Source organism: Arvicanthis niloticus, chromosome 7 (genome assembly GCF_011762505.2).
Source record: "Arvicanthis niloticus isolate mArvNil1 chromosome 7, mArvNil1.pat.X, whole genome shotgun sequence".
Taxonomy (NCBI): Eukaryota; Metazoa; Chordata; class Mammalia; order Rodentia; family Muridae; genus Arvicanthis; species Arvicanthis niloticus.
Genome location: NC_047664.1, coordinates 14,142,442 through 14,157,533, shown reverse-complemented (window position 1 = coordinate 14,157,533; position 15,092 = coordinate 14,142,442). Strand labels below are relative to the sequence as shown.

At 40.5% G+C, this 15,092-nt stretch overlaps 2 protein-coding genes across 7 annotated transcripts in view; one reads left to right on the top strand and one right to left on the bottom strand.

The window, feature by feature from the left end:
• Positions 1 to 51: 51 nt before the first annotated feature.
• On the bottom strand, positions 52 to 2,649 carry Rps27a (ribosomal protein S27a). The gene is made up of 6 exons (XM_034508311.2): positions 2,445 to 2,649; positions 2,285 to 2,349; positions 1,806 to 1,860; positions 973 to 1,058; positions 551 to 682; positions 52 to 234 (listed from the first exon to the last, which is right to left on the bottom strand). The coding sequence occupies exons 2-6, from the start codon at positions 2,330 to 2,332 to the stop codon at positions 85 to 87; spliced, it is 471 nt and encodes a 156-aa protein (XP_034364202.1). The 5' UTR covers positions 2,333 to 2,349; positions 2,445 to 2,649; the 3' UTR covers positions 52 to 84.
• A 172-nt stretch (positions 2,650 to 2,821) lies between these two features.
• Positions 2,822 to 15,092, top strand: part of Clhc1 (clathrin heavy chain linker domain containing 1) — a 30,604-nt gene continuing 18,333 nt past the window's right edge. Inside the window, exons 1-8 of one of the 6 annotated variants that reach the window (XM_076937978.1) lie at positions 2,822 to 2,881; positions 5,159 to 5,217; positions 6,926 to 7,186; positions 9,112 to 9,299; positions 10,719 to 10,852; positions 13,198 to 13,399; positions 13,517 to 13,629; positions 14,146 to 14,230. In XM_076937978.1, coding sequence (XP_076794093.1) covers positions 7,010 to 7,186; positions 9,112 to 9,299; positions 10,719 to 10,852; positions 13,198 to 13,399; positions 13,517 to 13,629; positions 14,146 to 14,230 — 899 coding nt within the window. In that variant the 5' untranslated portion in view covers positions 2,822 to 2,881; positions 5,159 to 5,217; positions 6,926 to 7,009. Of the gene's footprint in view, positions 2,882 to 5,158; positions 5,218 to 6,925; positions 7,187 to 9,111; positions 9,328 to 10,718; positions 10,853 to 13,197; positions 13,400 to 13,516; positions 13,630 to 14,145; positions 14,231 to 15,092 lie in introns of those variants that run through there. The other 5 variants (XM_076937979.1, XM_034508302.2, XM_076937980.1 and 2 more) reach the window with 5 other exon arrangements.

Below are 15,092 nucleotides of genomic sequence, written 5' to 3'. Positions count from 1 at the left end.
CACAGCCCAGGAAACATTCTTTAAATGTACAATAAAACACAACACTAAACATCAGTTCCTTCTTTTTATTAGCCCATACACAAACTACTTGTCTTCTGGTTTGTTGAAGCAGTAAGTCAGACAACACTTGCCACAGTAATGCCTGTCAAAGTGGCTACCCATGAAAACTCCAGCACCACACTCATCAGAAGGACACTCTCGACGAAGTCGGCTGATTTTGCCATTTTCATCCACCTGAAAAATAAAAATTCACTGTAAGATGATTTCACAAAACATGTTTGAAGTCTGATTTAAGTTACTCAAGCTATTAACCTCTGGATCTCACAGTACTAATTGTTAGTGCTTTAAATTGGTTCTGCAAATTAAAATCCTGTTTCCAAAGACTTAGAGCAGAATCTTAGAAACAGCAACAAAATGCAGTTTCTAATTATATAAACTCAGTTAAATATCAAAGGGTAGTTCACTTTCAGCTTATACTTCCAAAAGTCTATTGCTCAGCTCTTGTTCCAAATGCATCTGGCTTTGCTAACACTACACTTAGGTGGCTCACCTTATAATATTTCAGCACAGCCAACTTAACCTTCTTCCTCTTATGCTTATTCTTCTTGGGAGTGGTGTAAGACTTCTTCTTCCTTTTCTTAGCACCACCACGCAGTCTCAACACAAGATGAAGTGTAGACTCCTGTTAGTGGAAAAGGAAACAGCAGCACTGTAGCATCAACAATTCTGACTCCAGCTTGTCAAAAGACTGGGGGGGTATTCTACTTGTCTGCTACCCTAGCACTAGGGAAACGAAGGGGGCTCAGGAATCCAGTTCAAGGCGGCCCTGAACTACAGGAGACTGCTCTCAATGAGCCAAAATCAACTACCCACCACATATTTTAAAATCAGGGAGCAGCTACAGTACAGTGCCCATCAAGTGTTAGTGGATGCACCACTTCCCTATTTCTGCATGTTTTCCCTCAAACAAACCTTTTGAATGTTGTAGTCAGACAAAGTACGGCCATCTTCCAGCTGCTTGCCAGCAAAGATCAACCTCTGCTGATCAGGAGGAATTCCTAATTAGAGGAAAAAATATTGGGCTTAAAAGAACAAGGTACATTTCCAGGTCAGCCTGGTCTACAGAGTGAGTTCTAGGACAGCCAGGGCTACACAGAGAAACCCTGTCTCAAAAAACCAAAAGAACAAGGTACATGCCTGGTATCTACAGATAACCATGTATCAAATAATCGCTAGCATCGGTCACTGCCTTAGTAGTCTTTTTTCCAAGACAATAAATAAAACCCTGGAACTTTGTAAGCCAGGCTGACCTGGAATTCAGAGATCCACCAGCCTCTGCCTCCTTAGTGCTGGGATTAAAGGTGTGGGCTGGGCCATTGCCCAGCCTAAGCATTCTTAAAAGTTTGAACATACCTGAACATTTATAGTCTCTGTGAGAATCAGGAAGCAGGGAAAGATCAACTTGTTAAAAAGTCAGGCATTAAAAAAAATTTGCCTTATCCCGGCAGTGGTGGCTCATGCCTTTAAGCCCAGCACTCGAGAGGCAGGTGGATTTCTGAGTTCAAGGCCAGCTTAGTCTACAGAGTGAGTTCCAGGACAGCCATGGCTACACAGAGAAACACTGTGTTTAAAAAAAAAAAAAAAAAAAAAAAAATGCCTTGCAGAGTTCCCAATCAGACAGCCTATCACCACTCTCAGGAATATTCATTTTCAAACGCATGTAAATCTGTTAATCTGTCTTCTACCCTAAGAGCAAACATGTCTAGGAAAGCCAGGAATTTTTCCAGTGCCAAAACGTTACTTGCCTTCCTTATCCTGGATCTTGGCTTTTACATTTTCTATGGTGTCCGAGGGTTCAACCTGTAAGTTTTGATATGCGTAGTTAACAGTTACACAGTAAGAAACTCGAGCAGTAATCTCATTAAATGCTAACTTTACACAAAACGGGCGAGGTGAGCTTCAGCTAATCAATGAAGATGGCACAGCGGGCAACCTATTAAGAGTGTTACAATCCAAAGTTGTTCCCAGACCAGGGCGAGCGACGGCCGGGAAGCACACGATCGCGTCTGCTCGGAGAGAAGCGTCTCCCACCACATACCCTACATTTCGCCACTCCGGAGAGCAGAGAAACCGTACCGCACCGAAAACAAAACGAAGGTGCTTGCTAAGCACCTATTCTCAGCTCAAAGCCAAGCTTCAGAACTCGGACTCAGAAACGCGCTCTCAAACACTGAGGACCACAGTCAGGCCTTGGCTTCCTCAACGCCACCTGGCCCCTACCTACCTCGAGCGTGATGGTCTTCCCCGTAAGGGTCTTCACAAAAATCTGCATCGTGGCGGCGGCTCCACCTGCATTCGAAAAGAGACGGATTAGTCCCGACGACACCGATGAGAGCGACTCGTAGGGCCACTGGCCAGAGCCAGGCAACAGAGCACACACTCACCAACGATGGCGGATCGGAAAGGAAGAGCCTAGCGTGGCGGACGGGGTCTCCCGGCCGAAGGACCCGCCCCTTAGGCGGCCACGCACGTGCCTGCGCCCTGCAGCTGAATCGTGGCTGTCTAACGCAGTGCCAGACTAGCTTGGGCGTTCGATTTCTCTACGCTCTTTTCTCATTTTGCCTCAGAATGGCCTCGAAATGGTGTGTTCAACTAAAAATGCCTCAGAAGGCTTTCTTATACAGCCGATGCAATTAATAGGGGCTTTCCTTTAAAGGGAGCCTGTGGAGCATGAGAAAAGAGAGGTAAAACAAGTCTATCTGGGAACTGTAGTTTTACACCACTTTCTTCTTGCTAGAACTACTTGTCCCAAGATGCATTTCCACACTTCCGGGATCCCTGATTACAATGTCTAAGCTGTGGAGTCAGTGTTAGGAGTCAGGTGAGGACTTGGGGATGAGTCCCAGTGATTTGCGCTTGGTTGGGGCCTCTTCGGAAATGCCCAGGAGGGAAGGCCTAAGGGCTAGAAAGACATTTGGGGATGAAGGTGTCGGTCACGCCTTAATGAGTATCTGGTCGGGCCAACTCCAAGGCAGCTGAAGTACAGTCGTCTTTCCAAGTGCGGGGTTCTGCCTCTTCCAAGTGTAGCCCCTTCCTGTCCCTCCGCTACCCTTTCTCCGATCCGAAGAAGCCTTTGAGCCTCACGCGCCTTTCTAGTATGAAACGGTTAAGTGTATTGGAATCTTCGTCTTTTCACGTTTTAAAAGCCATACAATAAGGAAATCTGCAGAATGATTAGTCTTCGACTACAAGTTTGCATGTGGAGAGTGTCTGTCCTGGAGAAAATAGCAGCATGTACTCTCGGAGAACCTTGAAGCTGTTAGACACTGGCTGTGCCCTTTCCCAGTCCCTTCTCCACCTCACAAACCCCGTGCCCTTTCTAAAGTACCCTCTCAATATATTTTCTTCCTATCCGTAAGCGTAGGCGAGCTCCGTTTTCTTATAAAGGGGATCCGTATCTTCCTAATAATCTGTTTGCTCTTTCCTCATTTAAATCTACTAGTTCTGCTGCCTTTAAAGTACACATTTTGAAAAGTAAAAATGTGGGGCTAGGAGATGACTCAGTAGGTAAATATTCGATATGCAAAACCCTGTGTTGGAACTCCAGCACCCACTTTAACAAAGGCTGGCTTGTCTGGCGGAGTCTTTGACATGGTAGGCCAGCAGAGACAGGAGACTCCTGGAGCTCATTGCCCAGCAGGTTCGATGAGACATGGGGAACTTCGACACTACACCCACACCCACATGACACACATATTTTTTAAAATAAGTTAGGGCTTCTGGATCGCTCCATCAGTTAAGAGAGTTAACATCTGATCTGGAGTTCCAACCTCGAGATTCAATTGGTAGAGAAAACCAACTCTAGTAAGTTAGTTGCCCTTTCACAGTAAGTTGGACTTTCACAGGACATCCTACCCCCGCCCTCCCGAACTAACCAAATGCAATAAAAATTTAAAAATTAAAAGTAGAGCGATTCAAGTAGACCCACACACACACACTCAACACAACGTGATCCTCCTGTCTCCACACACATACCCACACGAAAGTGAACATAAACAGAAAAGAAAAAAGTGATGGTGTTATTCTACATCATTCAGATATTTCACTTTGGGGTTAAAGGTTATCTGAGCATATGTGGGGCCCTAGAATTGATAATCAACACTACAAAGAGTAAAATGTGTTTCCTTCGGGGCTGGAGAGATGGCTCAGTGATTAAGAGCACTTCCAGAGGTCATGAGTTCAATTCCCAGCAATCACATGGTGGCTCACAACCATCTGTAATGAGATCCGATGCCCTCTTCTGGTGTGTCTGAAGACAGCTACAGTATAGTCATATACATAATAAAATAAATATATACTAAAAAAAAGTGTTACTCTTCGAGTAAGAAGAACAAATACATAACATAAAAAGATGGTTTTGTCAGAGAGAAAAATTTGTTGGCCCCTGAAAGGACATTAATAGGCCACCAAAGGAACTTGGGTTTCAGGCACTACTACTCAGATGTGAGCACACATGCCCCAGTGATCCTGCCCTTCCTCTGTCTTTTAACTTTGTTACTATTTGCAATTACATTATCCGTACTATGTCTTACCAGACTGTAAACTCCAAGGAGCCAGGACCTTATTTTACTTATTGCTGAATGCCTAGCAGTAAAATACTAAACAGACATCCAATAGTGATTGAACTAATGAGTAAAACAAATGGATTTTAGATTTGAGAACACTTTAGGCCAGTGATATGGGTCCAAGAGCTAAGGCACTTGCTGCCAAGCCTGCTGATCCAGTCACTGGGACCTCCATGAAGGAAGAAGAACCGACTTCCATAAATTGCCCTCTGACCTCTATATGAGTACCATGACAAGCATGTACACACGCACAGACACTAAGTGGTTTTGTTGTTTTTTTTTTTAATTAACACTTTAAGCATACATTGCTTATGGCTTTGCTGGGACTACTTTATGTCCTCTTGTAAACTGACTTTTTGTTGTCCAACTCATCAAAATTACTGTGCTGTCTCCCTTTTTTTTTTTTTTTTTTTTTTTTTTAGTTTATTTATTTGAGATAAGGCCTTACTAAGTAGCCTTGGCTAGCCAGGATTTCACTATGTAGACCAACTTGGTCTTGAACCACAGATGATCGGCTGTTTTTCTGCCTCTAGGATGATGAGAGGCAGAAAACCATTGTGGACACTGGTGTCCTGCCTGATTCATGTTTGTGGTATGTATAGCTTGATACATTAGTTTAGATAACTGGTTATCAGTTATATTGCCAACATATAAAATTAATTTAAACACTTATTCAAAGCATCATTATAGTAGTAAAAGTTCAGTGGCTAATGGGAATGGCTAAATAATTAGTGGAATCTCATACCATGGAATACTATGCAATAAATACTATCATTAGAGCTCTTTGGGGGAAAAATTAAACATTTTAACATTTTTGACACAGAATTTAACTATGTAGCTCTAGCTGGCCTGGATTTTTACTATGTAGACCAAATTGGCCTTGAACTCACAAAGATCCAACTGTTTCTGTCTCCCAAATGCTAAGATTAAAGGTGTGTCCCCCACAGCAGTAGTTTAAATTTTTTTCTTCTTTGATGGCGTCATATATTTAGTGAGTTTTAGTTTTTTTCACTGTCACCCTGTCTCATCCCAATTCCTCTCACTGAAACCCTTCTTCCCAACAAGGCCTTTTCTACCTGTTTATGTGTGTGTGTCTGTGTGCATGTGTGAGTGAGTGTGTGTATGTGTGTGTGTCTGCATGTGAGTGAGTGTGTGTGTGTCTGTATCTGTGTATCTGCGCGTGTGCGCGTGCACACACACACACACACACACACACACATGTGCTTTGTCAGCATTTATGTCTGTTGCATCACTTGCATGCCTGGTGCCAGTGGAAGCCAGAAGAAAGCATCCAATTTGCTGGAACTGAAGTTAAAGATGGTTGTAAGTCACTATGTAGGTGCTGGGAATCAAATCTAGGTTCAATAAAAAAGTAACCAGTGCTCTTAACTGATAAGCCATCTCTCTACCCCCAGAAATCACGTTTTGTTGTTGCTGGGGTTTTATTTATTTATTTATTTAAGCATGTGTTTTTGTCATTTGGGAAGTGAAGGCAGGGAGAAGAGGTATTCAAGGTCATTCTCAACTAGATAGGGAGTTAGAATTGCAACAAAGCCTGTCTCTAAACAACAATTTAAAACAATACATAACTCACCTAATTATGGTCATTGTGTGATGGGTGCGCATCACAGGGCTAGGCAGACACCGAGGTAGAGAAGTATTTGACCTTGTTTGTATCAGCAAGAAGGATACACAGTCATCATTCCCAAGATGAAAGAAAGAAACTTTTGGAAGAGTGAAGTCTCAACTACTTACTGCCCATTTCACATACCTTAAAATAATTAAAATGTGATATAAAATTTTAAAAAGAGGGCTGTGATATTTCTCAGTGGTAGATTGCTTACTCACTGTGTTCTAGACCCTGATTTAATCCCCACCGTTGTAAGATACATGGTGGGTTTGTTTTTAAGTATTGAGTTGAAACCTAGGAAGCTATCATTTGATACGCATCATAGGAGTCTGCTTGGTTTCCAAAGGGACGGGGATTTTTTTATACTTCATCAGTATTCTGGCAGGGGGCCTTGGGTGGAGGTCAGAAGACAGCTTTGTGGAGTTGGTTCTCTTCTCCCACCTTTGTTTGGGTTCTGGATCTCCAACTCAGGTCTTCAGGCTCTTGTGGCAAATACATTTCCTGCTGAGCCGGTATCTCAGCAGACTAGCATGGACCTTTTAATTCATTGACTGAAATATTTATCTCAATAACAGATCTCAATGTTTTTCTAACACATACATATTTTTAAATTGACTTTGACTTAAGAGTTTAGGCCTACCCATTAACTGATTGTCATGTTTTCTTTCAGGTTCACTAAAGTTTTTTGGCTTTGTTGCAAAAGAAGGTCAAGGTTTAATTTTTCTCCAGTGAACAAGCTTGCAGATTAAGATTTATGTCAGTCCAAGAAGTAAACAAACATGCAGTTCTCCCTCCTATCATTAGTAGAAATGACAAGGAGTTTTTGGAAAGCATACATAGATACATAATTACAGAAACCAAAAGAGTGGGTTGCAACGAGGAAGGACCTGCTGATGAATATTACATCATATACCGAAACGTTTTCGACAAGGTACCATGATGCTCTTGAGGAGGGCATGTCTGATCACTGCTTTCTGGATGCTAGTTTGGAGAAGTTCATCCATTTTTGTTTTCAATAACTTGCTTGTACTCTCTGGTAATCATTTTTACCATTTCAAGTGAAGGTGCTAATTTGCTAGAATTTGCATTGTGAGCAAGAAGTAGTATTTTATGTTCTGGGTTTGTTTGTTGTATCAGTAAAATCTTGGTTTAGATATGATATGGCATGTTAAATTGAGACCTCTTAAGCCAGGTGCTATGCCACATGCCAGTCATCACAGCTGATAGGGAGGCTGAAGCTGGAAAATCTTTCAAAGCCAAGAGTTGGCAGCCACCATGGACATTATGACATGAAATCAATGAATGAATCAATGAAAATTTGCCTTTTAGAGGTCTAGATATGGTGATATTCCTTCGTATCCTCCACTGTAATGCTTTCCAGTATATTCAAAATGGCATCCATCGTGTTCTATTGAGATCTGGTTCTTCTAGCATATTGGCATGGTCATTGATCATGGAGTCGCTGCAGTTGTATTGACTACCCATTCATGTACCTGAACTGGATTATTAGAACACATAACAGGAACATGTGAGATAAAAGATGAGCAGGAACAAGTATCAGGGTACTTAATGTGGAAAGCTTTTCAGTATGAAAGGGTCCTCTTTGCGGTGGAAAAGGTGTGGTTATGGCAAAAAATAAAAAAAGAGCACTGTATTCCTAAGATACCTTTTCCTGTTACTTGCTGCAGATTAATGACCTCTCTAGATCACTTGTGATAAAATGGATGTCTTCCTGGATAACTTTCTTTAGATACTATTTAGCTAGAAAAAAAAAAAAAAAAAAAAAACTTGTGGGGGATAACGCACCCAAGAAATGTAGCAGAGAAAAACAAGCATAATCGCAGACGTCAGAGAAAAATTTGGATCGATTACTTTTATTCCCTATATATCATCAATATTTGGAATACAAAGTTTTTCTGTCTTGTTTTTTAACCTATTTAAATTTTTTGATAATTTATTTTTGTGTGAATGATGAATATACAAGATTGAGAATAAATAGCCCTAATAAAGGGGCATGTTCTGTGCTCCACCCCCCCTCCCCTCCTCCCTGCATGGGGAGTGTCCTTCCTGAGGGCTCTTAGGTTTCTTTGTTAACCTTTCTACTGTCCGTTTCCTCTGTTACACTTGATAGATGCTTTGCTTACATATTATTGGAAACCATGACCATATAGCGATGTGGGCTGTTTTCACAGTTGTTTTTGACATGTTGAGATGCAGTTAGGAGCTCTGATCTGATTTCCCTAGTGAAGGTGAATGAGTTCAGATTGCAGTATCTCAGTGGGGGTGGGTGGAGAGATTACTCAGTGGTTAAGAGCCTAAAGTGCTCTTCTAGAAGCCCTGAGTTAGATTTCTAGCACCCACAGCAGGTAATTAGTTCATAACTACAACTCCAGCTCTGAGGGATCTGAAACCTCTGATCTCCTCAGGAACCTGCACTCACATGCACACACCTTTACACGGACACACATACAAATCATTAAAAGTAGTATAAAAATAATGTAAAAATTAAGTCAAGAGACTAGATTTCAAAAGAGTAAGAGATGATATATAATTAAAAAATCTACAGTTGAAAAATGTAGACCTAGTATTACATCAGTTCATGTTTCATGTATGAATTCATACCAAGTATAAGAAAGCCTTTCTCATATCTAGGATCGCAATGTCTACATAGTGACCCATGGAGAGTGTATGCTTGGTGGTTATTGATTTTAGTGCCTACTCATGTTGAGTTTGGTATAAGATGTTGTATGTCTAATTAATAATTAAGTTTCACCTAAAAATAGCCTGCTTAAAAGGCTTTTGATCACCATATCATCTGTTAAGTTCAGTGCCACAGACAGAAAAATTATATTTCAGGTAATAGACTATGTCAGTGCATACAAGTCCATTCTTACTTCAATCAAAAAAGAATATGATGCCTTTATTGAAACAATAAAGAAAGGCCGAAGAACTGCTTTTTATCTTCATGGAAAACTTAAAGTTTTGGCAGCAGAGCCTACAGCATTCGTGTATTACCAGAGAAGAGCAATCCAACTTGAAGCAAAGTGAGTGTGTCAATAACTAGCCAGAAAGGTATCGTGCTATTGGGTGATAATCAGTGTGTCTTTTTTTTTTTTTTAAATTACTGTTTTCTTTATGTTATGATTTTGAGATAGGGTGTCATGTTTTAGCCAAAGCTAGCTGTGAATTCACCAGGCTGGTCTTGCTCAAGGCCTTCAGCCTTCAAGTTACAGGTTACAAGATTATACCGTGCCTGCCTTTAATTAAAATGTTATTTCAAGCTATATATATTTTTTAAATAATTTATTTATTTATTATATGTAAGTACACTGTTGCTGTCTTCAGACACCCCATAAGAGGGCATCAGATCTCATTACAGATGGTTGTGAGCCACCATATGGTTGCTGGGATTTGAACTCATGACCTCCGGAAGAGCAGTCAGTGCTCTTAACCACTGAGCCATCTCACCAGCCCCAAGCTATATTTTATATTCCCTTCTCATACCAATTATTATATATTTCAAGTAAAACTATTAATTTTGCTTAAAGATTGTATGATCCCTCTTGGTATTATAAAGGTACATTGTGGTGTCATAAAAGGAGGGGAGTTATTTCATGCATGAAAGATTTGACAGTACAAGTTCCTGATTCCCACCTGAATGACAGCACTTAATCAATGATTCCAGCAGTAAGAAACCTGCCAAGGAGACTAAAATCCTCCTTCAAAACAATTTTTAAAAAATTAAATTTCACTATGTAGCTCTGGATTACCTCAGACTTACAACATTCCTCCTGTCTCAGCCTCCCAAATGCTAGTTTCTTGCCTTCAGTGTGGTCTAATAATACTTTCCACTTCTGGCCTCCAGAATGTTGAGAAGATAAATGTTACTTTAAGTCACCAAATGTCTAATAATGCAATAGTCCCCAGCAAAATGACAGTTTCTTTCTTTCTCTCTCTCTCTCTCTCTCTCTCTCTCTCTCTCTCTCTCTCTCTTTCTCTCTCTCTCTCTTTCTTTCTTTCTCTCTTTCTTTCAAGCTTCTTTAAGCCTAGTATGGTGGCTCATACCTGTAATTCAACACTTGGGAGACTGAAGGACGAGGATAACAAATCCAAAGCCACATTTAGCTGCATAATGAGCCCCTTCCAAAAAAGAAAAAAAAAAAGAAAATTAAAGATACTTTTACAGCTGTAACTGAATAGATGGTGTTTTATGGCTAGATAACATTTACTGATTTGCACTGGGGTCTGCAATATGCTTTTATTGGAAATCTGAGAGGAAATTGTTCCTTATTTGTAGTGTGTCAGCTTCTGAGTTTGGGTTTTCTAAACTTCTAGGTCATAATGACTCAAATTATAATTAGCCAAATAAAACAAAAATCTAGTCTTTTTTAATATTATGAATCAAGAATTAGATTGGTTGTGACAAGCATATGAAAGCATTTCTGTTTTTTTTTTTTTTTAAGAATGAGGATTATTGAAAAAAGTTCCAAAGTGATTCAATCGCAAATAGATCAGATGAAGCAGCTGAGAATGGAGTATGACAAGAAAGAAGTAAAGGTCTGTGATTCCTCCAGGCAGCTTTGGAAACCCATCCCAGGTGCAGTGTATTGTTTACAGTTCTATTTCAGACAGACTTCCCAGTGCGTCCAGTTGGCTCCCTCTTACACAAGCTAGTATAAGATGCTAATATAGTAATATCTTCAGTCGTATGTTGTACAAGCGACTTTAGGCAGAATCCTAGTAGATACTCTGCACAGAGCAAACTTCAAGCAATCCTGAAGGATGTGAAGACTTGCATTCTGGCCAGTTCACCTGGTGTACAGTCAGAAGCTCTCACGTCAATGTTGGCATCACTTGAGAACTATTAGAAGTGGAAATGTGTGGAGCTGGTAAGATTAGTCAGTAAAGTGGCTACTGTGCAAACTCAGGGTTCAAACCCCTCTCACATGCAAAAGCCAGTGCCTCCTCTGTAATCCAGTTCTGGGATGGACAGAGACTGGTGGAAACTAGTGGATCCCCAGAGCTCATTGGCTTAAGGAAGACAGCTAGTAAAAACTGTTCATGTCCACACAGGTATATATACACACTTGCTGCACATGTACACACACACACACATTTGTGGATCTTATCTCAGACTTACGATATCAGAAACTTGGTGATTGAGTCCAGTGGGTGATATTGTCTGAAGTTCTGGTTATTCTGATCGAGAGCCACTGCTACATTAACAACTGTAGTGTATTAAGTTTGCTGAATGTCGTTCATGGTGATGTCTGAGTTTACTGGTTTCATGTCTTTAATATAATACTCTTGCTAAATTTGAGAAATGGAGTATATCCTGGCTTCATGTGGAATTCAGAGAGATTAGTTTGTTGAGCAGATTGTGACTTACAAGAGTAAGGATAGTAATTTGAGGATAGTGACTTCAGTACTTGAAGTTTGTTTGCTCAGTGTTTATCCAGAGACAGAGCTGGTAGATGGAAGCTTTAGAAAGACAGATTTGGACTAGACTGAATAAGCTGTGGCTTAACGTGATGAACTATTCTATTCTACAGAATTTCAACCCAGGTTTTCAAATCGTCTTACATTTGGTAATAGTAGGATTACTTTCAAATGCAAAATTGTGACTAGCAAACTCCAAATAATACATGTGAATAAACACAGAATACACATCACATAGGCTAACTACCAAGAAGAGGCTTGGAGAGGGAGTGCTTAAAATCTAGAAGGGTTAATCCTGAGTGTAGGGAAATTCTGGAGAGGGTGAATTTGGATGTGTGTCTTGTTTTTTAATGCTTTATTTTCTATTATTTTTTAAAATTTTATTTATTTATTCTACACATATAAGTGCACTGTAGCTGTCTTCAGACACCACAGAAGAGGGCATCAGATCCCATCACAAATGGTTGTGAGCCACCATGTGGTTGCTGGGAATTGAACTCAGGACCTCTAGAAGAGCAGCCAGTGCTCTTAACCTCTGAGCCATCTCTCCAGCTCCTTTTTATTATTTTTTGTGTGCATGGGTGTTTTGTTTTGAATATATGTCTGTGCACCACATGAATGCCCAGTGCCCATAGAGTTTAGAAGAAGGCATTGTATCCCCTAGAACTGAAGTTAAGACCCTAGTGAGACACCCTGTGGGCACTAGAAACTGAAGCCACTCTTCTGTTTGTAGAGCCAGAACTCCTAACCAGTAAACCATCTCTCCAGTCCTGTGTAGGTATCTTTTTATTTTTCTCAAAGATGGGCTCTTTCTATGTAACCTGGTCATCCTGGAACTTTCTATGTAGACCAGGCTGACCTTGGACTCACAGAAATCCACCTGCCTGTGCCTCTCTCTTATCTCTCTCTCAGTACTGGAATTAAAGGTGTGTACCACTACACTTGACTCTGAGAGAGAGAGAGAGAGAGACAGAGACAGAGACAGAGACAGACAGAGAGACAGAGACAGACAGAGACAGGGAGAGAGGGAGGGAGGGGAAAAGTGTGTGTGTGTGTGTGTGTGTGTGTGTGTGTGTGTGTGTGTGTGTGTGTGTAATGAACACAAAGAACATTTCAAGAGTAAGAGACATCTCAAGGTTTGGTAGGCAACTTGCCACAGGTTGGCTCTTGGAGAGTAATGGAAGCTGTGGCATGAGAGAAATCCATTGACCTGATCCTCAGTCATTAGGACACTCTGATTGACACTGAATTCTCCTGGATGCTGCATAGAACTCAGAAGGGGTTGACAATTTGCCTATTTTGTATAAGGCTACGGTTCTCAGTACCACAACAAACAAACAAATATATGTAAAAAAAAAAAACCCAGCCTATTAGCACTATAATTTTGTAATAATGGTATTTATGTTCAGTAAGCTACAAGTACCTGTTAGTGTTTCTGAAGTATTTAATAATACAGTAAACACTCCTAGATAAGACTCAGGGTTTTTGTTTGCTTTCCCGTAGGGATGACTCTCCAGGATTCTGTCAACCTGGAAGCCCTTAATAAACATAAGCAGTATCTTCAGGATCAATATATAAAACTTAAACAAGACATGTCAACAGAGTATGTACCAGCCCAAAAGAAAATGGATCTAGATGAGGAAATGATTGTGTTACTAAACCGGCGAGATATAGCTGAAAATCTGAACAAGGACCTGAAGTTTCGGTATGAACGTTGGTTATTGTAGGTTTTAAAGGCTTTGCCTGTGTTTGCTCTTGCTCTGCCACGTGACTCGCTCTGCCATGTGACCCTGCTCAGTGTGTTGTCCGTGCTCTTTTACAGCCATCAAAGACTGCAGGTTATTTCACACATACTTACTTCATGGACGAGGCAGAAAATGAGAATTCCATTTCAAGATGTCATGGAGAAAATTCGGAAAACCAAAGCTGTCTATGGTAGTTTATCAATATTTTTAATTAGTAAGACCAGAAGAAGGCACTTTACCCCAGAGCTAAAGGTTTTCCTAGGCTTAGTTTTAAAACTGTAAGCAAAAATATACTATTATTAGATTAGGGATTAGATGACTGGGGAAACTGTAGCCCTGGTGAGGCAGTGAGAAAAACAACTGGGGCTGGAGATGACTCAGTGGTTAAGGGCACTGGCTTCTCTTTCAGGGGACCCACGTTCAGCTCCCAGCACCCATATGGTGGCTCAAAACTGTAACTCCAGCTGCAGAGCATGACACCCCATACAGATACACATGCATACAGAACACCAGTGCACATGAAATATAAATGACTTTGTAAAGAGAGGGGAAAACATTTCCTCTTTCTTGAGAATGAGGCTGGGAAGGGAAGTGACTCACATTAGGAAGGGGCTGGTGCTGTGGGAAAGCAAAGTAAGATATGTTGTTGGCTTATTTCTGTTGCTGAGCAAGCTGGTATGTCACAAATTGTCCTTTCAATGTTTAGGAGACGACAGCATTGTTGATGAGCTATTTGAAGATGACCCAAACAAGACAAAAGAAGCTATAGTTATGCTTTACTACATTGAAAGGCAAATATCATTTGTGTTTCGGTTTGTTGTTTGTTTGTTTTGGGTGGGTTCTGTTGTTGCCTTTCTTTTTGTTTGCTTGTTTATTTTGAGATAACTTCTCACCACCCAAAAAGCCTCACTACAGAATGCAGGATGGCCTTGAACTTCTGATCCTCCTCTGCCCCCTCCTGACTGCTAGCTTGCAGGTTTGTCTTTTGTAGTTTGAAAATTATATTCTAGCTGACAAATTAGAAAAGAACATTTGACTGGGCAGTGGTGGCACATACCTTTAATCCCAGCATTTGGGAGGCAGAGGCAGTGGATTTCTGAGTTCGAGGCCAGCCTGGTCTAAGGGCTACACAGAGAAACCCTCTCTCTTGGGGTTGGGGGTGGGAAGAAACTGGAAATTTCTTTTTTTCATAAATTTTAATGATTTTTTTCAGAAGATTATAGAATACCCTAGCTACTTCAATCTTTTTGTAATTATTTTTATTCTATGACATATTAAGTTACTTATTACTATATAATATTTATTTTTAATTACACTTTATTTATTTTGTGAGGGTAGTGGGGATAGCAGTTCGAGTACAACTTGAAAGAATTCTTGCATAATTCCAGATCACAGACCATCATTGTAGAGACTAGGAACCTGAAGCAGCTGGTAGTATTATATCCAAAGTCAAAAGCAGAGAGCAATGAACAAACACTCTACATGTATTATCTGAGATAGATGTAAAATATTCTAAACCATTCACCTTTAAAATTAACTTATAGGCTGCCAGGGTGGCGTGTAATCAGCATATGTAATATCTATGCTCTTAAATGTTAAACAGTTCTCATTGTCTGACTTGTTTGTTGTGGTACAAAGAAATGGATACAGATA

Coding starts and splice junctions, on each gene's coding strand:
- Rps27a (XM_034508311.2), bottom strand. CDS start 2,332: ATGCAGATTTTTGTGAAGACCCTTACGGGGAAGACCATCACGCTCGAG. Junction 1,861..2,284: donor GGAAGACCATCACGCTCGAG/GTAGGTAGGGGC, acceptor CAAAACTTACAG/GTTGAACCCTCGGACACCAT. Junction 683..972: donor CTGACTACAACATTCAAAAG/GTTTGTTTGAGG, acceptor TTCCACTAACAG/GAGTCTACACTTCATCTTGT.